Source organism: Eutrigla gurnardus (genome assembly GCF_963514095.1).
Source record: "Eutrigla gurnardus genome assembly, chromosome: 6".
Taxonomy (NCBI): domain Eukaryota; kingdom Metazoa; phylum Chordata; class Actinopteri; order Perciformes; family Triglidae; genus Eutrigla; species Eutrigla gurnardus.
Genome location: NC_139920.1, coordinates 22,105,407 through 22,128,279, shown reverse-complemented (window position 1 = coordinate 22,128,279; position 22,873 = coordinate 22,105,407). Strand labels below are relative to the sequence as shown.

General features: G+C 39.0%; 2 protein-coding genes across 3 annotated transcripts; both read right to left on the bottom strand.

Moving 5' to 3' along the window:
• Positions 1-1,433: 1,433 nt before the first annotated feature.
• LOC311014669 (low-density lipoprotein receptor-related protein 8-like) lies at positions 1,434-19,195 on the bottom strand. Of its 2 annotated transcripts, none has more exons than XM_084011395.1 (13): positions 19,077-19,195; positions 18,087-18,221; positions 16,532-16,915; positions 12,784-12,903; positions 11,197-11,322; positions 9,450-9,624; positions 8,335-8,550; positions 7,401-7,519; positions 7,044-7,183; positions 6,309-6,450; positions 5,862-6,065; positions 4,960-5,120; positions 1,434-2,882 (listed from the first exon to the last, which is right to left on the bottom strand). In XM_084011395.1, exons 1-13 carry the CDS (start codon positions 19,138-19,140, stop codon positions 2,847-2,849), a joined length of 2,022 nt encoding a protein of 673 aa, XP_083867521.1. In that variant the 5' UTR covers positions 19,141-19,195; the 3' UTR covers positions 1,434-2,846. The 2 variants fall into 2 exon arrangements, with proteins under 2 accessions (XP_083867521.1, XP_083867520.1); XM_084011394.1 differs by having other exon boundaries at positions 18,087-18,227; positions 19,077-19,194.
• Positions 19,196-20,467: 1,272 nt separating this feature from the next.
• Positions 20,468-22,494, bottom strand: ndufa7 (NADH:ubiquinone oxidoreductase subunit A7). Its single transcript, XM_084011404.1, has 4 exons — positions 22,393-22,494; positions 22,098-22,147; positions 21,447-21,584; positions 20,468-20,690 (listed from the first exon to the last, which is right to left on the bottom strand). The coding sequence occupies exons 1-4, from the start codon at positions 22,441-22,443 to the stop codon at positions 20,603-20,605; spliced, it is 327 nt and encodes a 108-aa protein (XP_083867530.1). The 5' UTR covers positions 22,444-22,494; the 3' UTR covers positions 20,468-20,602.
• Between the last annotated feature and the right edge of the window lie 379 nt (positions 22,495-22,873).

Genomic DNA, 22,873 nt, shown 5'->3' with positions numbered 1-22,873 from the left:
GAAATATTGCAAATCATTGTGGTTAATGATTTTCCCTCTTGTCCAGAAAATAAGGGTATCAGGTCAAACCAGCGATGACATTTCCATCCAGGAACCGGCCACTACAAAGAACCGTACAGTAACCGGCCACTACAAGGAACTGTACAGGGAGCGGCCACTACAAAGAACCATAGAGGAACCAGCCACTACAAAGAACCATACAGGAACCGGCCACTACAAAGAACCATACAGGAACCGGCCACTACAAAGAACCGTACAGTAACCGGCCACTACAAGGAACTGTACAGGGAGCGGCCACTACAAAGAACCATAGAGGAACCAGCCACTACAAAGAACCATACAGGAACCGGCCACTACAAAGAACCATACAGGAACCGGCCACTACAAAGAACCGTACAGGAACCGGCCACTACAAGGAACCGTACAGGAACCAGCCACTACAAAGAACCGTACAGGAACCGGCCACTACAAAGAACCGTACAGGAACCGGCCACTACAAAGAACCGTACAGGAACCGGCCACTACAAGGAACCGTACAGGAACCGGCCACTACAAGGAACCGTACAGGAACCGGCCACTACAAAGAACCGTACAGGAACCGGCCACTACAAGGAACCGTACAGGGAGCGGCCACTACAAAGAACCATACAGGAACCGGCCACTACAAAGAACCTTACAGGAACCGGCCACTACAAGGAACCGTACAGGGAGCGGCCACTACAAAGAACCATACAGGAACCGGCCACTACAAAGAACCATACAGGAACCGGCCACTACAAAGAACCGTACAGGAACCGGCCACTACAAGGAACTGTACAGGACCCATCAACTACAAGGAACCATACAGGACCTGACCACTTCAAAGAACCATACAGGAACCGGCCACTACAAGGAACTGTACAGGAGGCGGCCATTACAAAGAACCACACAGGAACCAGCCACTACAAGGAACCGTACAGGACCTGACCACTTCAAGGAACCGGCCACTACAAGGAACTGTACAAGGCGGCCACTACAAATAACCACACAGGAACCGGCCACTACAAGGAATCGCACAGTAACCAAACAAGGTAATAACATAAATAGTAACATAAATGGCATTTTTAAGTCTAAGGTTAATCTTCAGGTGCTCTTGAGCAAGGCATGTCTGCATTGCTACCATAGTTCACCCAAATATGTAATATCTTGAGTTTTGTGCCTAGAATATTTCTGAAAGCAGAAGTTAAAATATTCATTTTCTGTGCAAGAGCCTGCAGCTTTTCTTCAGTTTCAAATTAGAAAAAAAAACTTCCCTCTTAGTTTAGTAGTAGTAGTATTTCTGACTATACAACATATTTGTGTTTGCAGAGGAAGAAGACAGGTGCAGGGAAGTGGATGAGGATCTAATCTTTCTTTTTTTTCCTAGCAGTGTTTATTGTGTGAGGCAGAGAAGAAAGGACTCAACATGTAATTTAGAGTTGGAGGGGGGGGGCAAAATACTTTATTTGATTCATTTCTACATTTAAGCAGTTTTACCCATGGTGCAACAGTACTACACTTTATGTAATACTACCCCCCCAAAAATAAATAAAACCATTCACCATGAAATAAATACCAACCACACGACTCAGCAGTTTGAGCACATCATCTCACAAGGATTTAGGTCGGTCCAAAAAGTTTCTTTGAGACTAAAAATAACAGAAAATAACAAACAAAGGCACGTCGATCAACTAAAGGCTTCTGTGCACAACAGCAAAACCAGGAGCTCATTCACAAAATAAAACAAACCGTTCTTCCCATCGTAGCACCATATCCTTTTCTTCAAACATACAAAAGAAAAACAAAAGATTTATCTATTCTGTCAGATTTTTAGCTTGCCTTATGGAGCAAAAAGAAAAAAAACAAAACCCTTAAAAGTCTTCAAATAACATTTTAGGCTGCAAAAAGATGCTATGAATTGGTGAATGAATGCAGTGTAGTTCATCATAGCCAGCTCTTATTTTGACGGGTGGTTGTGTGCACATCCTGTCCTATGTCTATTTTATAGGCAGGATATATTTATAGGCACAGGGATAAACACTTACTCATATTCCGACGGGGATTTAGACGTGAAGATTGATACATTTCCTCTCATTTCCCCCAAATTAACGCTGTTCATTGAACAAAGCATACATTCACAATGCAATAATGCATTTCTCTGACTGACAAACCGAAAAGTGTGAAAAGTCCTGAAGGTCATGAACACACCAGTGGAATACCAGATTTTAGTACCATTATAGATAAAACTTGTTTGTTGGAGAGGATAAAAAAAAACAAAAAAAAAACAATGATATTTCAAAAGTATAGTCCTGATTGCAATAAGATGAACAAAAAAAAACACTGGGAGAGAAAGTGCAACTAAACAATAAAATACAAATCTACAGTAGCCGTGCAACTAACAATTATTGTTATTAATCAATTCATCTATTGGTCTCCCAATTGCTTATTTTGATCAACAGCCCAAATATATTAATTTTTTACCGTCATATTTAGTTTACCTTCATAGAAGAAAAAGAAAAGCAGAAGATGGAACCATCACTGTTTTGGAATTTTGACCTAAATGTATATTTGTTGAAGAGAATATGAACAAAAATCATTTAACATGGAAACCATATTTAGATTTCATCAGAACAGAAGTTACTCTCTGAAAAGCCTTTCCCCCGATCTGAACTATTAGTATTTACCACCGGGTCGCTTTTCTGGAGTGAGACTGGGTTTGTTTGTCTCGTCGTCCTGTCGGCCCAGAGGTCACTGCAGGGGGGTGAGACTGCAGGGGGGTGAGACAGCAGGTGAAGTCCAGCCAGCTGGCCGTCTGTCTCACACCTTCTTCATTCACCGTCCGAGTTCAGCTTCAGCAGATTTTCCTGGGAGGCAGAGCGACAGTGCTTTTTAAGATCATCTTTAAAACAAAACAGTAAAATGAAAAACTAGCATCCCTACATGGTGACAATTTCCATGAGCCTATAGTAATATCTCAACATGTCTCGCAAAACTCAAAACATATTCAGTTTACTATCAAAGAAGACAAAGAAAAAATGGGAAATATTCACTTTTTTTTTTGCCATTTTAGTAAGTAGCCTTTTGGCATTTCTGTACCCCAATGTTGGATGACTCGGCACCTCTTAACATGACCTTAACCTGCATTAGTACATTTATTAGACCCATAAATTGATCTTTTTAGAAGATGGAACAAAGTTGGTGCGTCTCCAAAAGTGTTCTCCCCTCCTTCTCCTCTATTGTCTAAAGCTCCAGAGGAGACAAAGGCAGGAAATGTAGTGAGCAAGAGAGGAAGAGGGGGGGAAAGGGGTCACGGGCTACAGTAATGTATTCTTCTAACCGTATCCATTGAATCGACTCCCAAAAACAACATGAAGACACGGCACCGTGGCGCCGACATTGTTGTTCACTGTGTCTTGAAGTAAACTAATAGAACCTTTACTAGAACAGTCAACTGCTGCACACAATCAAATCACAATGTATGTGTATGATTTATAGATGCATATAAAACGTATGTAAATATATTCATCTATTTGTTTTTTTCCATGTCTGAAATACATTTTCATTCATAATAAATACAATAATGTCTGGTGGTGATTTTGAAAATAACTGTTTCATTAAGAAGATATTACGCGTTAAAAAAAAAAGGTTTTATGTTCAGCGATATCTTTAACTGATTGACTGTCTGATCCTCCTCAGCTTCATAACACTGCTGAAGTTTGGGGTTTTCATTTTGACACAGACGGTCTGAAGCAGTAGTGTACGGCGGTAATGTCTCACTTGAAATGGTCTTGTGTAATCCCCACCAGGTTTTTACACATAGTGCAGGATGAAAGTTTCATTCTAAATATGGTCATAATGAAGGGAAACGGAGGAGGAAACACCTGTGGGTCCTGAGACTCCAGGAGCAGCTGCTTTTATGAAAACCTAAAGATTATGAAGACTGAACTGGTTTTTACCAAGATGGGATCCTACAAACAAAATATTGTTCGTAAAGTTCCTATAACGCACATAATTTGTTATAATGAACCTCATTTGTGTCAAAGTTCAAAAGCCCTATATCCGACTATTATTACGGCAATAAATGTTTCTCTCAGAATATTTCCTGCCAAACTAAGGCCCCATAAACATGTAATATTTCTCTGGAATATTTGGCCTTGTACACCTGAGAAAGGTCATTTAAATGAATGCCTGCATGTTAACTTTTATTGGAAGCTCAGAAGTTTTAACATTGATACCACTTTTATGATACTTGTACGGTTCTCCATATTTAACAGGCCTGGTCATAAATAACAGCAGGACGGTTTCTTTTCTTAAGTCAACATTCATTTCCTTTTGCTTTTCACACGTTTAGTTCCAGGAAGGAGCGTTGGCATCAGCCTCTAAAGTCATGCCCCACCGGACTCTTGTCCGTTTCATGATAACATAATAATCCTTAAACTGGATATGTCTGCCCTCATAATGACACTGACACTCATTTGTATACAACACAAAAAAGGGCTGAGAGGACACTGTGAGAACTAGTGGGACATAAAAGAGCATCAGACCTGTCAGTTTCAAAAGTGAGCCAAGGAACAAATCAACACAGTGTCAACATCGTGGATGCTGGTAAGTCCAGGTGATCAAGGATGCATGTTAAAGTAGAGCACCTCAACACCCTCATCACCCCCTGCCTGCAAATTGGTGTGGCTCTTTTATAATCTTCTCACAGATTTTCATAACAAGAGAGGTAACTGTCGTCATTGAATGATTTTGGAGCTTTCATTTAAGGCACAGGTAGTACCTTAAAATATATATATAATATATATACACACACACACACACAAATATAAAAAAAATATATATAAAAAAGCATATATAAATAAATAATAACATATATGTATATATATATATATATATATACACACACACACACGTATATACACACTTGACAACTTCTCTTACCTCTATGATACATGTGTCTGGACCCATGTGGGGCTCCTGGAGAATGAGCGGGTCCTGGGACTCTTTGAGGGAGAAGCTCTGCTCAGTGAGAGACCTGGATGGCCTGAACTGCTCCCTCCACCACCACAAAGCCATTCCCACCAGCAGCACACTGAGAAACACTGGGAAACACACAGTAAAGATGAAATCACTCTGCAGATATGACACAGGTCACATCTCACCTTGTCTGAATGGAAAAACAAACAGGTTGCTGTTATGACTGAATAAAGCTGAAATACCAGTAGGATCCTGTGGGAGAAATGTCCCTGAAGCCCATAATATAATAAAACATAATATAGATGTATTATAAGTACTTCTCTAGAAACTGAAAGACACATAATAAACGAGGTAAGTCAAAATTAATTTAGCTCAAAATCAAGGAAGCGACAGTTCAAAATCTGACTGAGGACAGATGTTTATTTATCAGATATGAGATTGCTTTTCTTCTTCATAGCCTTTAGTAAGTCTGTATAAACATATGCCTCCATTCCTGTATGCGAGATCTGCTGTGAACCGTGTAAATGCAGAGCAACAGTTGCCGATTGTTGCATGTTTATGACTCATGAGTGGGGATTGGGTCTGTGTGATGATGTCACCATTTATATCCTCTGTGTCACAGTGGAAACATTTAAGTTAAAGCACACTCCTGCAGTGGGGGGAAACTAAAACTAAACTAACTACTGAAGTAAAACATTACAGCAATATTTATCTTTTTATATAGTCAATATTTGCGTGACAGGAAAGTGTCTTTTTTTTTTTTTTTTACAATAGATTTTTCCAGTGGCAAAAAAAAAGGTAAGTAGAAGAGATTTTCCAGCTACGTGGTGAGGATTTGTTTTAATGGAAAATAAAAATGTTCTTACGGATAAGAGCGAGGATTCCAGCAAACGTATGGTCAGATAAAGTTGTTGCGGGGACCGGGGCCGTCGGAATAGGGACACCCGGTAGTCGACCCATCCACTCTCTCTCTTCTGGAGGACTGCAGCTGAACTCTGGAGTCTCCGACCGCAGGTCGACAACGCACTCATGCTCACACATCACACCAGTACGCCCGCACGCGGCCGGCCCTGAGAACAAGGTAAGGGCATAATAATAATAATTATTATTATTATTAATTTATTTATTTATATTTATATATATATATAAATAAATAAATAAGGTAGTTATAAAGTTTCAGGAAATTGACCGGAAATGTTCCATCACTTTACAACCCCTAGACCTTATTAAGAAAAAGCAAACTCTACACCGCTGAGCAACATCACCATAGAGTCTGAGTCCATACATAATTAATAAGCTTCATTTATTCATACCGTTTGGTTGGAGAACGGGCTGCATGATGACCAAACCCCACGGCGAGGTGGCGTTGGACAGCAGGACTTGGAGGTCGCCGCCATCGTGTTTGTTGGCTCGGCAGATGGATTGCGTCACTTCTTCGCTCCAATAAACAAAACCCTGAACAGAACGAATAGAGTGAGCAGAGTTGTTAAAAAATGGCTTTTATTATCGGTTGAAGGTGGAGCTAAAGGTTGAGTTTATATTACATTTTTTCAACAAAATGCAGTGTATCTACCAGATGTGTTGAAAAGATCCTTCTATATGTTTTACCATGAAAAAAAACGTCCAATCAGTTGAATAGCATGAAACCAAAAGGATGCCATATTTATCCTCAATATTTAAAAGATGACCATTAGAGGTAAATGCAAGTTTAATTAACTGTCACACTGGTCGATTTTTATTCAAATCAATCATCAGTTCTCATCTATAATGTGAATTCTATGAGGTTTTTTTTTTGCTTCTATGGTTGCAAGAGGTTCGATATAAAAAGGTAGTAGAGGATGTTCCTCCCTTTGTTCTGTGGAGTTTTAGAGTAATCAGATTACTGCAGCACATGAAAGGACAGTGTCCTCTTTTTTTGTGATTTTAACTTTCTTGTGTCTGTTAACCGTTGTTGGTCTTTTTGCTTTGTTACTTTTGTTATTCAATCATTGTTTTTTTAGCTAATAGGTGGTTAAAGTCTGGATGCATATGATGACATTTTTTTTTACCTCAAACACGGCGAGTCCGAAGGGCCGGTCTAGATATCCGTTCGACTCGACCACTATTTTACGGTGACGCCCCTCTAGATTTACTCTGGAGATGCTTCTCATGCCCTGGTCGACCCAGTACAGCAGCTGACGAGGGATGTCTAAGGAGAAGAAAAACAAAACAAACAAAAAAGCACTATATGAGCAGGCAATCAGCCCTTGACTTCTGCTTAAATCACACAGACATACAAATAGTTCATGGTCCTTGTTTAAAACTTTTCTCAAACAATCTACATTTATTTTAGTACCTTCTGCTATTTTCAACAGAGAATCCAAAACCCACTCTACCATTATCTCTGTGAAAGGGGGAGAACATACCCAGAGAGAGAGCGACAGGGTGGCGTATTGAGGAAGTGACCAAGGCCATCCTGTGCCGACCGTCCAAGCTGGCCCTCTCAATCTGCGGGGAGCTGCCTCGCTGAGCCCAGAAGAGCAGCCTGAGAAACGAGAAGCAGAAAAACAATACTGCAATTGCTTCATCCAGTTTTTAAGATGTTCTTCTATAAGTTCCTCGTTTCTATCTTTGTGGTTTATTTTCACAATATGATTCATATTGCACCATTTCTATGAAATGTGCTCTATAAAAAGCTGAACCGTTATCATTATTAAAAGGAGAACAGAAGCTCTGTGTTTTAAAACTGATCGCACTATTATTCAGACTAGGCTCTATTCTCCAAATTGCAAAAAAACACAGAAAAAAAACAGAGAAAACGAATAAAAAGCCATCAAACAAACTACCGTAAACCTGTGAGATTCAACCTGAATGTATTTGAATTGAAAACAAAAATGTGCAGCGATCATCACTGTGTAGCGACCATTTGTTAATGTACATTTTTGCTATGTACCATATAATTGTAATAATAATAATAATAATAATAATAATAATAATAATAACTGTATTTATATATTGCAACTTTAAAAAGAGCAGTTTACAAAGTGCTCTTGATGGAGCAAAACAAGGAACATACACACAAACACATCAACAGAGCAGAAGAAACGATGGGTAGAGTTGGTAAGATAAGGTCAAAAGACAGTAGAAACACAATAAAATATAAATAAATTAAACATTTAAATAAATAAAGATAAGAAATTAGAAAGTAATAAATAAATAATAATACAAAAAAAGAAATGAGTTAAAAACATTTTTTTTTTTTCATAGCCACTGCCTGCATATATGTGTTTTTAAAGAGTGCTGTTGGTACACTGAACCTCCTTGATAATGCTGTTAACTATTAATGAACATCCCACCTACCCTTGGAGAGGATCCACAGCGACTGCAGAAGGCTCATCCAGTCCCGTGATAAGCGTCCGCTGAGCCGAACCATCCAACAGGCAAACATTCACAGAGCTACTCTCTGTGCTGGTCCAGAAGAGGATCCAGTGGATCCAGTCTACAGCCAGACCAGACACTGAACCTTGAACTTTCAGCACCAACTCCGAATCCTCCAGCTTTCCATCCATGGAAACGCTGGCAAACATTCAGCAGGAAAATAAAATAAAATAAATCAATCTCACCCACAAGCACGGAGTTAATATTAAGATATTTTCCAAATCCTCAATATGAAAATTCATAACTGCATCCCTTCAATGGGTTCATTCATCTCTTCCAATTCCCACCAGTCTGTAAGTGTTTAGTATTGCTAGTGAAATAAATAATCGATGAGCAAGATTCAAAAGCATCTATTTATTAATTCATGAACTGTTAACTTATTTATTTTTTAAATTAAATTGATCAGCCCGTGTTCGGTACATGAGTGTGGGTGTGTGTGAACTCTAAATTTGTTTTAATTTTCAAATGAATTGTGCCTTCAGTTCTGTTTTTAATCGTAAGTTAGAGAAATTATATATTAGCAGTCTTACCAACCACCTTTTAAAGTCTTATCAGTGAATAATTGTACAAAGAGTACACTAAAGCACAAAGAATGTTTCTTTATCTGTTAAAAGCTCTGATTATAGGAATCGGACAGACAACTTATCTGTGAGCCTTACGTCAGAAAGGCAATAATATTAATAGAGGGAGCGTTAAAGGTCTGGTCTACGATTTGAAAGATTTGTCAATTGAGCCAAAATTCATCCAATATTAGCCATGCGATCGACATGGCTACTATTATGATATCAAATTAAATTCTTAGTTATTGGTGGATATGTGTGTGTGTGGGAAAGTTTTGGGATGAAAATGATATCTGGTTGTGGACTGGAAGCAGGAAAAGCAAGATAACCCAGACAAGTGGAAAAAAAAGGAAAGGATGGGTTTTTTTCCATTTGTTTACATTCGGATCACATGTGTGCTTTGAAAAGAGAGTTTCAACTGTCACACATCCCTCGAGCATTGCTTGTGTGGTGTCTGCAGCAGCTCCATCCCGTTACCTGTATATGGAGCCTCGACCTTGCCGAGCCCAGTACAACTTTCGGTCGTAGGCCAGAGCCGCCACTGGTCCTGGTCCTGAATCATGTTGAGGAGCTGGTTGCCCGTACTCTGTGCCAGCGGTGCTTATCCATCGAATTCCTTTAGAAGAGGTGAAAACCAGCTGAGCTTTATACCCTAGAAGGACACGTAGAAGAATAATAAAACACTTATTACATTTATCATAAATAAAGATGTCTCTAGCTTATCTGAAATTCAGGTTCAAGGTCTAATTGCCTTTTTTCTAGTTCTCACATCTAACAATGGTAATGCTAATATATACGGAAATAATATGAGAAATGAAAGCAACCCATTAGCCATATCAGTGTAAAGTAATACATTAAAAAAGGGCAAGAAGAAAAAGAGCACACATTCAAGTAAAAAGAGTAATGTTATCAGCAGTGGAAGTGTGGCAGCGTATCAACAACAAACAAAAAAAAAGCCGAATGTATATACAGACTACTTCTTCTCCAATGCAATGGACGGAATGTCACATAATAGCTGATCGCCATATAAATAGTCCTTTTGAGGACTTTCTTTGTGCTTGTTCAATGCATTCGTCTCCGCCGGACCGATAAAAATGTTTACACGGTCAGACTTGCACATAACACTGCAAATGAGTCAATGTTTGAACCATGGAGGTGGAACCGGTCTTGAACTGGAGTGTAATTAACGAGCACCAGGGGCTCAAAGCAGAACAAACCATGTGGGTTCTTAGGCAAATAGCACAACCGCATGTATGTTTGTGGTTCTAGGAGTGGGAAAGTTACACCAGAGTGGTTTAAGTGAATAAGGTTGTTGTATGTATATATGTTGAGCCATTGTTGATATAAAAAAACAAAATAGTGCATCTTTAATTAATGAATTCAATTATGCCGGTTTCAAATATAAATGAAAGTGTGACGCTCAAATTATAAGACCTTATTTTCTGATGCAGTCAGGGCCGGCCCAAGCCCTTTTGGGGGCCCTAAGCAGAACTTGATTTGGGCCCCCAACTCCCTCCCACCACCCGGAGATTCACCTGTGCTTGACAATTATTTACACAAATGTCACACTATAATGTTACATTATAAATACATTAATTATTAGATATATCGCAAATCACATATCCTATCATATTTATGAGGGGCCCCATTTAGACATCATAACCCATAAATATTAAATCAGAATCATGTTTCTTTTGCGTATCTAGTTTGATGTTAATGTCACCTTTTTAATTTATTTAATATGTAGAAGAAGAAAAAAAACTCCACACACTTGGTGGCCAGGGGGCCCCAAGCAGCCGTTAGTTTGCTTATGCCTCGGGCAAGCCCTGTGCAGAGATGACAAGGTGCACAAGATTATTCCAGTTGGAGAGAGAGAGTCTCCTTCAGTGCTTCCAGCTTCCTGTTGTGTTCTCAATGAACTGTACTTTCATATGTCGTCGTCGTCTAGACAGGGCTTCTAGCTTTCAATATAAAAAAAGTTTGAAAGCATCTCACAACATGGCTGGGATACAAACTTGACGACTATGTCACAACCAAACACTGACTCTGTGTGGGATGAATAAAAAAAATAAAAAATAAAAATGAGTGTCAGTTTTCAATGAACTTCTGTGCACTTCAATGCAAACAAATATTACAAGCAGGATGTTCCTCGGATCAAATCCAGGATCTCTCTGGCAAAAGAACCACAACCAGGTGCATGGAAAAAAAAAAGCTGTTCCGTCACCTTTGGCCTTGCACTCTCTGGTTGTGGGATTCATCTGGTAGTCCTCGTGGCAGTAGCAGTTGAGGCTGCCGTTCACGTGAACACACAGCTGGTCACACACGTCGCTCTCCAGACACGTGTCGACCTCTGGATGGAAGAACATACACACAACAAAGGGAGTTACAAGGTCGCAGCATAGGAATGTGTTAAAAAATGAAACAGTGTACGACGTGGATCTCCGGTTGGTATTTCATATTATGTGCAACAACGGGTCAGGACCAGTGCTTGAATTGGAATAAAAAAGGTGCCAGTACTCTAAATCAGCAACTGCACAGCACACGCGCTTGTGGCTCTCGTGGGTACCATGTGTTTTTGCCTGGTTTACCTAGATAAACCATATACTAGTTGCTTAGATAAACCATATACTAGTTGATCATTTTCACACACATTTCTCTGTAAAAAAAATAAATAATAAAAATCCGTAATATAATATAATATAATATATAATATAATTAGCTTGAATTGCACTAGCTCTTCATAGGAACTACATGAGATGGGATTACTGATGCGCTCGTGCTGAAGTCCGTTAAAACACACAGGCATTACCGTGAAACCTCTAATACTGGCCTGTATTGTATTACCGGCCAGTCTCTAACATTGGCCGGTCTCGCTGTCGGCGGAGGTAAATAACAGCCGGTCTCTAATGGAGGCCGGGGCAAGTGTCGACAGGCAGCGTTATTTCCACGCTTCCCATTCATTGTCAGGTTCGCGTCGCGAAGATTTTGGCTGAGGCTATATTAGAGGATTTACGGTATGCCTTGAAATGCATTCGACTGACGGCAAGTGTGGAGAGACGGTGCGCCGCAGCCTCCCGCAAGCTCTCGAAAATCCTTTTAACTGAATCTTGTCGATCTAAAATGAAGACAGATTCATCAACTGCATAGCTTATTATAGGTATCCACAACATGATAAAAGAACTACAATATGCGTACCTAGATGCGTCATGAGGTGGCGGTACGCTGTAAGAAGTAACGGTACGCAGATGGGTAAAAATCAGAAGTCCCGGTACTGCGTACTGGTGAGTACCGGCCCAATTCAAGCACTGGTCAGGACAAATCTTTATTACAGGTAAAACAGGTATCCAGTAGGGGTGGGAATATCTCACGATACGATAATATCACGATATTTTGATTCTGCGATACACAATATATTTACGATATGCATCACGATATCTGTGTATCTGAAGGAGAAAAAATACCAGTGAAACACTGTGTTCATTCACTGCATTATGGTCCAGAGTCTTATCTTAGTCCCTGTTTAACCGAACTGACTGAACATGTCTACGTGTGACATCATTCCAATATAGACATAAACTGGCAAAAGGCCAAGAGGAGTCAGGAAGTAGTGACTCCGGGGAAGCAAAATGGCAACAGGCTTAATGTATGAAATCAGTAAATAGAGCCTGCATATATTTATAAAAATCTAATCTTTTTATATTTTTAATATAGATTTTTGGTGCCAGTGTATCGATAATCGCAGCAGGGAGTATCACGATATATGGATATTTGGATATATCGTCCCACCACTAGTATGGAGCTGCTCACTCACCCTCACACTGGCTGTCTCCCACCAGCCTCATGTTGTACGGGCAGTCGCAGAAGAAACCCATCAGCTGGTCCACGCAGTGATGAGAGCAGCCACCATTATTCACCTCACACTCGTTCTGATCTGCAAAAGACAAACTTTTTTTTGGTTCACGTACAGAACTTTTGTGTAGTTACAGGCATGACGTCCCAATTGAGAGATGAGGGTTCAGATGGAATAAAAGATCTATTTCATATTAAAAAGAAAAGAAAAGAAAGCAAGCGTCGTATTGATGTGGTGGTAACCCAGCAACAACATCTTTGTTCCTCATTTTTTACTACAATGAAGAAAATAAGAGAACGTCCCAACGTTTGTTCATGAAATGATTTATATGCCGGTATATACACGCACACAAGATACCATGTGTTTGCTTTGTTGTCAAGAATGAGCAATAAATTAGATTAATTGAAACCAGTTGGCTCAATAGCAAAAGGACTTTGAGCTGCCTGACGGCACTAAATTACGAGAGTACAGATTGTTGTACATTTATACAACAAAGCCGCATTACACTTGTACACATAAGAGCTGCAACTAAATGATAAATGAGTGATCCACTGATTATATACATTTTAATCGATACATTTTTTTATCTATTAAATTAGCAGTCCATCATTTTCATCTTTTTAATTGTCTTTTAAGTTACTATCTATCAAAGAGTGAGTTAAAACAATGGTGATTGATCACATGACCCACTAATGAAAGTAACTGCTGCTTTTCCCAGAAATAGGATCTCCGTGTCTGTGGCGACATTCCCGCACAATATTTCATCATGAGTGAGGCTTTTTCTGTTGGTCTGCCCAGGTGGAGCTCACCTGCAGTTACATCTACCGCCAAAGAGGCCGCTAAAAGCGACGTATCTCAAATCTTACAGACTGCCACTTTAAATGTCAAATAAATAGTGCTTAATCACTGACTTGCAATGACAATTTTAATCATCATAATAGTTGGCGACCATTACTAAATCAATGGACTCATCGATTTATCAAAGCGTTTCAGCTTTAGTACGTGTTACGTGCATTAGTGAGACCATATTAATCACAAAAACACAAACTTATTCTTTCTCTTAACAACTCAGGATCACATAAAGTCATCTTTGCTCGAGGTGAGACTTTTGGCGTCTTCCCAGGTACTAACCATCGGATTGGGATCCACCTGGTAAGCTGAGTTCCACCTGGTGAGCCGGCCAATCAAAGGTGATGTGTTCCATTTTAAAAGGGCCCATTGTAAGGATCCCCTGGGTCTGTGAGACCGGTGTTTTGTGCGCTGAACAATTCAAAACCAGATTTGTTATTGTATTTCTGTGGTGGTGAGATTGTGGACGATAGGCAAGTCTGGGTACCCTACATTTTGCATCATGTAAGTCATTTCTTTTGTTTAGACCCACTAGAGGTATTGGTTGGTGCCATACGTGTATTTATTTCTAAAAGACTGTTAGTAGAGAAGTAAGTTAGGTCTTTGTTTTGTGATTTGTATTCATTTTTTTGTATAATAGGAGGTCACGGGGTTAAGGAAAGGTGGAAGGAGAACCCGAAAAAATTTAGGAAAAAGACGACTGTGGTGCTCGGAGAATCCGACCGGACTTTCACTAAGCTACGTCATTATAATTGATGATTGACAGCTGATGATCGACACTGGTGATCGACGTGGGTCTGTGGTGGAGGAACTACAATAATGGACTACAAAAAGTGCATCGTCCACTTCTCCCCATGTTGTTGGATTTATAAGCAGCTCATTCACTGACCGGCTTCAGGTCCAGCAGCTCCTCCTTCCTGTTTGACCGTTGTCACATGATTTAAATAAATAAAAATTAGCATCACTGTCCACACACATTTATAAGCACAATTCCATTTACTATATGTCTGCATGAAAGTAATTGTTAAATATGCAAATAGGCATATCGTTTGTTCATGAATGACTGAGGTGTGCGGCACTTTAAAGGTTGCTCTCGCAAGGAATTGTGGGTCGGTGTGCTCTCCTTTCCTTTGGTAGAGGAAGATCCATTGCATATAGAGATCTAGGAGAACTGAAAGGAAGCACTGGAGATCCTTTCCTTTGCATTTAGAGAATTTGAACGGTTCTTAGCATGGCGGCCACTTGATTACTTCTGGGTTTCTTCTTCAGTTAGGAACCTTCCAAAGCAAAAAAGACTATTCGACCGAGCCTCTGTTTACACATGTAAAGCCTGAGGCTCTTCCCCCCCCCACATGATGCTGGAAGTCGTACTACACTGCCCTCTGCTGGCTGATAAATAAAACATCAAGTACTATGGGCACTCAACTCCAGTATGTCAAACTGTCAAATATCTTCCCTTATTGGGTAAAACATCTCCCCAAAGCATGTAGAAACAACTTCAGGCCAACAAGTACACACAAGTATCCCAACAGGATTGTCTAAATACTTTAGTATACAGTATTTGATGCCCCGCCGATTTTCTTTTGTTTTGTGAATTCAGTGTTTCAGGCCGTTTCACAAAGCAAGTTCAACAAACTCTGAACCTAACCCTGAACTCTGAGTTGACCAACTCTGAGATGGGCAACTCTGAGTTTTTGGTTTCAGAACAGCGGTTTTGAATTAGTTCAGTCAACTCTGAGTATGTAAACTCTGAGTTACGCGCGTGCCTGCCGACTCTATAAAGCCATCATCAATGGAGCTCCGATACTACGATTCACCATGGCAACCGGGAGAGCGTTATTAGATATTACTGAGTGTTTATGTAGAAAATGCAAAAAAGCTCTGCAAAGAATCTGGTTGCGGATTATGTCCGCGACATGAAATGTTGAAAATGTCGGAGAATATTGTTTAGATAATATCTAATGTGACTGAAAGGAAAGGTAATCAAAATCCTCTCCCGACGCAAAGCTGCTAGAATCACTTTTATTTCCATATCGATTAGGTTGACGATTAAAGGACGGCACAATTTTTCAGAGTTGGTTCAGATTCCGGAAAAAGGCGGAGACATGTAGGGAGAAACTCAGGGTTTGTTGAAGCAAACCTGCTAGCGAGCAGGTTAGGTTCACGGAGTATGTTACCCGGGTAACTGACTCAGATTTATGCTGAAGTGGCTTTGTGAAACCGAAAAACCAGAGTTTCCCTCATCTCAGGGTTAACTAACTCAAGGTTTTTACTAAACCTGCTTTGTGAAACGGACCCCAGGTCACCCCCTCATATGTTTGTAGCCACCACCCAAAATATTAGCTTTCAATTGTTCATAGAAAAACAGACCTTTGAAATTTGACCCCAAAAAAAGCCATGTGCAAAGTCTTTTTTCCCCCCCAACTTCAGAAACTAATAATTTTATAATGGATTGCTGCAAAAAAATGGCCCATTTTAGAGCCCGTGGAGGATAAATCCATATTTTCAGGTTGGTTCCTATAGTTTCGCCTTATTTTAGCTAGTTTTGGCCCAAAAAAATCTATAGAGTGATAAATAAGCATCCCAGAGGCTAAATGATGCCATAAATGAAAAATGTGGATGCCATTTAGTAAATATCTGCAAAATTAGCTTCCTAGATCAATGCATTATAAAATTATAAGTTCATGAAGTTGAAAAAAAAAATGCCTTTTTCGCACATAGGAATCTATGAGGAATTGAAAGCTAAAATTGCAAACATATAGATCTACATTTAAGATTTTTTTTTTCCTCCTGGGGGAGGATCCTGAAATGTACGTGAGTTTGCCGTGGAATGACCCAGATGTGACGCTGCATCACTCACCACAGTCGACCTCGTCGCTGCCGTCGGAGCAGTCTATGGCGTGGTCACATGTCCAGGTCTGGTAGATACACTGGCCGTCTCCACACCGGAACTCAGACTTCCCACATGCGGAGGGGGAAGTCTGCGGCTTCGGCCGAGACGAACCACACGACCGCGGAGACTCATCTCGCCCGTCTTTGCAGTCCGCTCGCCCGTCACACAGCTTGTGTCCGGGCAGGCAGGCGTCCCCTGGCCCGCAGGAGAAGGAGCCGGGGGCGGAGCAGTTCTGACAGGAAGCCTCGTCGCTGCCATCGCCACAGTCGTCCACGCCGTTGCAACGGAGACGTGCAGATATACACAGTCTGTTGTGGCAGGCGAACTCATCTTTCTTACACCGCAGGTGGCCTGTGAAGATGGACAGTTTCCAACAATTAATAATCAAATCAATAATTCAGTCTGCACAGGTCCTGAGTGATTTCTTTACACTACTTTGTTGTCGTTTATAGCTTGTAAAAATTGTTGCTTGGCTTGGCTTGGAGATTTAATGGTATGCCTACGTGCAGGTTTGTCCTGACAACACCAGGGGCCACTCGAGGAAATGTTTTTTTAAAGGGGCCGAGGGGTTCTGTGTCTGCATTTTCCTAAAATCAACAGGTCAGAAAAAAGTCAGACATTTTTAAATGAATGTGGAAATGTCACAGATTTTGCACCTTTTTCCTGCAGTGTATTTTAACCAATTCCTCCCTACACCGTTGATCCCATTACTACCAAATTTGGTGATCCTGCCTCAACCATAAGAAGTCCAAAAAAGGTCTACATTCTTTATTTTTCACCAGGCTGTATATTACTGTTCATTCTACATGTATTATCTGTACAATACAGTAAACTGTCCTTTTAAAGTTATTAAATCATCTTTTTATAGGAATTTCGTGTACATTTCTCCGAGCATTCATTGTATTCGTCGTCTCAACAGTATTTATAGATTTATAGTGTTTTCCTGAACTAACATTATGCCTCTCGTGGTTCACACTGAACATAAAATACTTCCAGATTTAAATGAACAAAGTCTCTCATTGCTTCACTCTTATAAGACAAAAATCTGCATTGGTATTTTCCCCCACAGAGCGAGAAAACGAGGCAATCTGTTATAATCAGCTAAAACTGCACATAATACTCTATGGTGAAAGGCAATCATGTCCAACACAATCATTCATGTGTGTGTGGGTTTTTTTTTTTTACATGATTTTTCGGCATGCAATTTCATTAAACAACTACATCTAGTGTGATATGAAAATTGACTGTACATGTTTTGTTGTTTTGTTCTGTCTGCTGTCTGTTTTATACTCGTAAATCCTACATTTAAACATACGTCTGTTTTTATACCTTTTCTCTCTTATCTAAATGCCTTTTCATGTCTTGTATGAAGCACTTTGAATCCCTGTTGCTGTTGAAATGTGCTGTATAAATAAACTTGCCTTTCCTTATCTTAAATTACTAACTCATCAAGACACTTTGTTGGGTTTGTTTCAGGTTTGTTTTGTTTGGGGAGAATCATGTTATCAACATTGTACTCAACCACAGCGGCGTTCATCTGATCCGTCCTCACAGTCGGCGCGTCCATCACAAACACGCTGTCTCGGGACGCACGAGCCGTTGCTGCACCTGAAGTCCAGCAGCTGGAGGCAGGCGGAGCGGGGTTGACCCACAGCACCTACAGCTCCAATAAGAACACACGGTTTACTGTGGAGGAGGTAGTCAAAGGCAACACTATAGGACAATATAACAAAGTCCATGATAGAAAACGGGCAGTCTGCATGACAATTTATATGTTAAATGTCTTATGTTTGTTTTTACGTCCCATCTTCTATCATGAAATCATAAAAACAAAACAAACAATGGAATTCCTTTCAAAAGAAAATGTTGCTGTTTAAACATTTTAGTAAACAAATAATCTGCTCAAAATATGATTTTAATAATGTCTCAAATGTTTTCAATTGCCTCAAACTCGGCAACACTGACTCTTGAACAGTTTTACTTTTCTTTCTTTTTTTTTTTTTTACAAGTTTTAAAAATATGTTTATAGTAACAATGGTCTGCACCCATGCATGCACCCCAACCATGTTTTTTTTATTTTTTTTATCTAGCTTTATTAACCAATTTCGCAAATATTGAAGTCCACATTTAAAAAAAATATATTGTTTTTATCATATGCACTTGAAAATGCAAATGAGTAACGATGCACAGCGACGATGCATGAACCCACCATGTTGTTTTTAAAATCTTTCTAGCTTCATTAACACTTTTCGCAAATATAAAAGTCCAAATATGACATTAAAGTCTCTGGCTGAGGGTTGCTGTAACGTCATATTCGTTTAACAACGTTGGAACTAGGAAAACGTTGCCGGTAGGTTAGTCTGCGGTTTGCATTGTAAACGGAACTCATGCAAAGTGACAGCTCTAGTCTGCTCCACTGTAAACGCGTCCATTCATTAAAATAAGTACCAGTCGATACAAGCAGCTCAGTTACGTCACACACACAAACGCACAAGTCATTTCGTTATCTTACCCAAAATATGATGACAGCAGGTTAGCGGCGCGAACAGAAGAAATAAAAGCCCAAGGTGTCCCATGCTCGGCGTCCTCCACCTCCAGGGCTGCGTCGAGCGCACGCGGCGCGGAAAGATGACGCAAGAGTTGAGTCGGTCTGTCTGATAATTTTTTTTTTTTTTTAAATAAGAAAAGACAAGAAAAGAAAACCATTTGTTTTTTGAATGAAATGTCACAATGCAATTCTGGTCAGACTTGGGTTCTCATGTATTCACACATAATATATAACACGACGTAATATTTAGTTAATTTTTTCATTTTGTTGGGAGACAGCCTCCAAACCAACCTTTCCTAATTTTTTGATTGAATTTAACTCACTATATAAATCCCTAGCCCTGGTTAAAAATAAAAAGAATGCACAATTTTTACATAACTATGAAAAGATATTTGATGTACCCCCTGGCAATTAATGAAATTTAGGATTGCAAAGATTATTACATATATTTATGTGTTAACATAATGACATTGTATCAGCTATTAGTATTTATTTATTTTGTTTATTATTATTATTATGATTATACTACCTTATCTGAGATCTCAGGAATGTATTTTGTTACTGTATTATTCTATTTATTGACTTTTTGTTTTTGTATCTGTGAAACAGCTCCTATGATTTGTGTTATGTGTTAATGTGTGACATAATTTGCAAACCAAATACTTAAATAAAGTTCATACAAAAAATGTTCTCATAAAAAAAGCTGTAAATATATATATTTATATTTAAATTATTATGTATTTTAATATATATATATATATTTCATAATTTATAATATATATTTAATATAATTTAAGTAGGATGCACACATCCTGCTAATTTATTTAAATCAGCTGTGCAGGCGTGTCGAAGATTGTGCACTTGTCTCAAATTTAACTTTACTAGATAAACATGGTTACAGCAAAAACAGCCAAAAGTCCGACTGCACTAAAAGTATGATTGTAAACTCAACTTGTATTGACTGTAAACTAATTGAAAAATATGTCACATAAAAAAAACTTCCTTTCAATTGTCATGAATATTAAGTTTTCACTTTTTTCAGTTAGGCAGAAGTGGAGCAGTGACTAATATTTCAAGAAGCGCTTCCTTTTATGGACGCTTTAGCATGTTTACCTTAAAAAAAACCTGTTTTTGTATTATGTTTAATTTCTTAAACATAATAGCTACTACTTTTACAATTACAAAGATACGTAATATGCCAAATACAATATCTACACTTTGTCAGATATATATGAGCAATCTAATTGTGAGGAAATAGTTTGTTTTTTTTCGTTTTTTTTGCTAATGCCCTGCTATTATTTCCCAAACCATCTTGCAGTTCATAATACTGTTTGGACACAACAATCACAAAAATCTTAAATAGAAGACTTTTTATTCACATTTTCTAATGTACAGGATACAACCAGCACATGCATTAGTCAGGCCTCTACAGCCTTCTTTTTGGATGGAGAAGTTAGGTTGTTGGATGTTGGAGGAGTTAATCCTGCGGCTCAGAGGTACGGCTGGTCTGTAGACAGGGTTGGCTCCTTGTATACAGCACCTGGGGTCACTGGAGGCTTTGGGATTTCAGCAAGTTGACTAGAAAAGATAAAAAACAGTCACTACGAATACAATATTTCACATCACAGGGGGGAAACAGTAATCTAGTTTTATTATTGTCACTGTACTTGTTATTATTGTCATTGTCAGCAGGTCAGAATGTGGTCTAAATCTACTTTGGATATTCATTCATTGTTTTCATTTGTTGATTACTAAATATGTATCTGCAGGTGCATTTTGCAGCATAGATATAATAAGTTGTGCTTCATTAGTATCGGCTCACTCTATGACCATGTAACCGTTCTGGTCATAACAGAAATGAGGTAACTGTTATTAATTCAAGAAGAAGAAAAAAAACATATCTTTATAAATGAATAAATCTTGAGTTAGATATTAAATATGTTGTAAAAAGTGTATTATTATCATCTTGATATGTGCATTAGTTCTTAAGATACTACTACCTCAGTACTACAGACTACTTCTACCTCAACAGCAAATGCACAAACAGACCATATAGTGTTGTTTTTTATATGCATACATTGTACATACATAACTAATTTGTGTCATTATTTATATTTATACTTTTAAACTTCTTGTGTGTATAGGTCTCCTCACATTACTGTGTTTGTAGGCTCTTTATTTACTATGTATAAGCTTTATTTATGACCACATATTTTCTCTTTCTTCCTAATTCTTATGGAGCAATTGCAGCTGTACAATTTACTGTGTGATTAAAAGTTTTCTGATTCTGGATATAATCAAATAATTACTGTACAAGAAATGACAGCCATTTACCTGCCAGCAACGAGAGTCTTCTGAGAAGACATGATGACCGTGGCGGGTACCGACTCTCTGCGTCCGTCTCGGCTGAAGTAGTAGTTGCCGGCAAACTTGTGACTGGGGCCTACTGGCAGTTTGGGTGGAGGCTGCGTCCTGCAGACAAAGTCATGGAAACAGAATGTACCTGTACGTGTATCTCTCGGCTGTGAAAACAAACAGGTCTACTGAAAGCTGTCCATGGGTGATAAAGATAAGAGTTTTAGTGGAAAGTTTAGCAGCGTCAGTTCTTTATCTCAGGTTCTGTACAGATTCAGTGTTCATAGCAGGTGTGGGGGGAATGTTGCAGGAAGTGGTGGAAGTGGAAGTGGTGGAGTTATTTATCCTGTACGCTGCTGGACCTGTTCGTTCCCTCATGTCTTCACATGTTTTGAATGACAATAAACTAAACTAAATGAATAAACAGGATCCAGGATGGGTAGTTTGAGTAATATATCCATGATTTTTTAGACAAAGTAGCAAATTGGATTCCCACACTTTTATTAGGTATTTTTGTGAGCTTCCACGTATCACCTCTGTTCCAACTTTAATTGTACTGAATACTATATTAAATAAACACAACACTAATAATAGTTTTCAGAGTAACGTTACGTCAGTGTCTTTTTTTACCTCTTTGCAACCTCCTCGTATCTCAGCTGCAGTTTGCTTTGCAGTTCATGCTGAAAAATAAACAATATTATTGATAGTTGTTGAAAAAAACACACCATTAAAACATATCGACCAGTAATTTATCTCCTTTATTGTCATGTAGCCACTGTTCAACTCTGGTTAGCTCTTAAAGGCTAGCAAGCTTAATTTAGTTAAATGAGTCCCGTTCGAACTTACACCCCCTCCCCCCACGATAAATGTATTCATGACCCCTCCTAGCTCGCATATATAGTTTGTCTGTTGTTGATTTTCTTACCCCCGATAAGAAATTTCGTAGCCTCTGGATGATTTTAGTAGCAGTCGCCATTTTCGCTGTTGTGAAGGACACGGTTTTTCTTCTTCTGTGGTTTCTGAACACGCTAGCGACACCTGGCGGTTTGAAAGGAAAATACCGCCGCATTACATCACCAGGAAGTGTCCAAACTTCTAAATAGAGAATAAATTACTTGACAAATCCCCCCTTTTCTGTTTATTTTGTTAAGGGTTACGATGTATTTTGTGTTTGTTGTATGTTCAATAAAGAAAAAAAAACTTGACAATTGCGTTATTTTGGATTACATTTATGGGCATGGGTTCATTTCCCTTTTTTTGTATTTTTTTGTCTCAGACTCTTGCCCAGTTTCAGTATATCTATCTACCGTGTGTATGCAAAACGTGTAACAAATAAAATGTAAAAAAAAACAACTGTCGTAAATAATTATGTATTACATAAAACAAAACAAAAATCATGAGCGTGT

Excerpts from the sequence above, each read along its gene's own strand:
- LOC311014669 (XM_084011394.1), bottom strand. The coding sequence starts at position 19,140 with ATGGGACACCTTGGGCTTTTATTTCTTCTGTTCGCGCCGCTAACCTGC. Across the intron at positions 9,625-11,196 it reads CAGAGAGTGCAAGGCCAAAG|GGTATAAAGCTCAGCTGGTT; the intron begins GTGACGGAACAG and ends GTGTCCTTCTAG. Across the intron at positions 8,551-9,449 it reads GGTCGAGGCTCCATATACAG|CGTTTCCATGGATGGAAAGC; the intron begins GTAACGGGATGG and ends AATGTTTGCCAG.
- ndufa7 (XM_084011404.1), bottom strand. The coding sequence starts at position 22,443 with ATGGCGACTGCTACTAAAATCATCCAGAGGCTACGAAATTTCTTATCG. Across the intron at positions 22,148-22,392 it reads TACGAAATTTCTTATCGGGG|CATGAACTGCAAAGCAAACT; the intron begins GTAAGAAAATCA and ends TTTATTTTTCAG. Across the intron at positions 21,585-22,097 it reads TACGAGGAGGTTGCAAAGAG|GACGCAGCCTCCACCCAAAC; the intron begins GTAAAAAAAGAC and ends CTTTGTCTGCAG.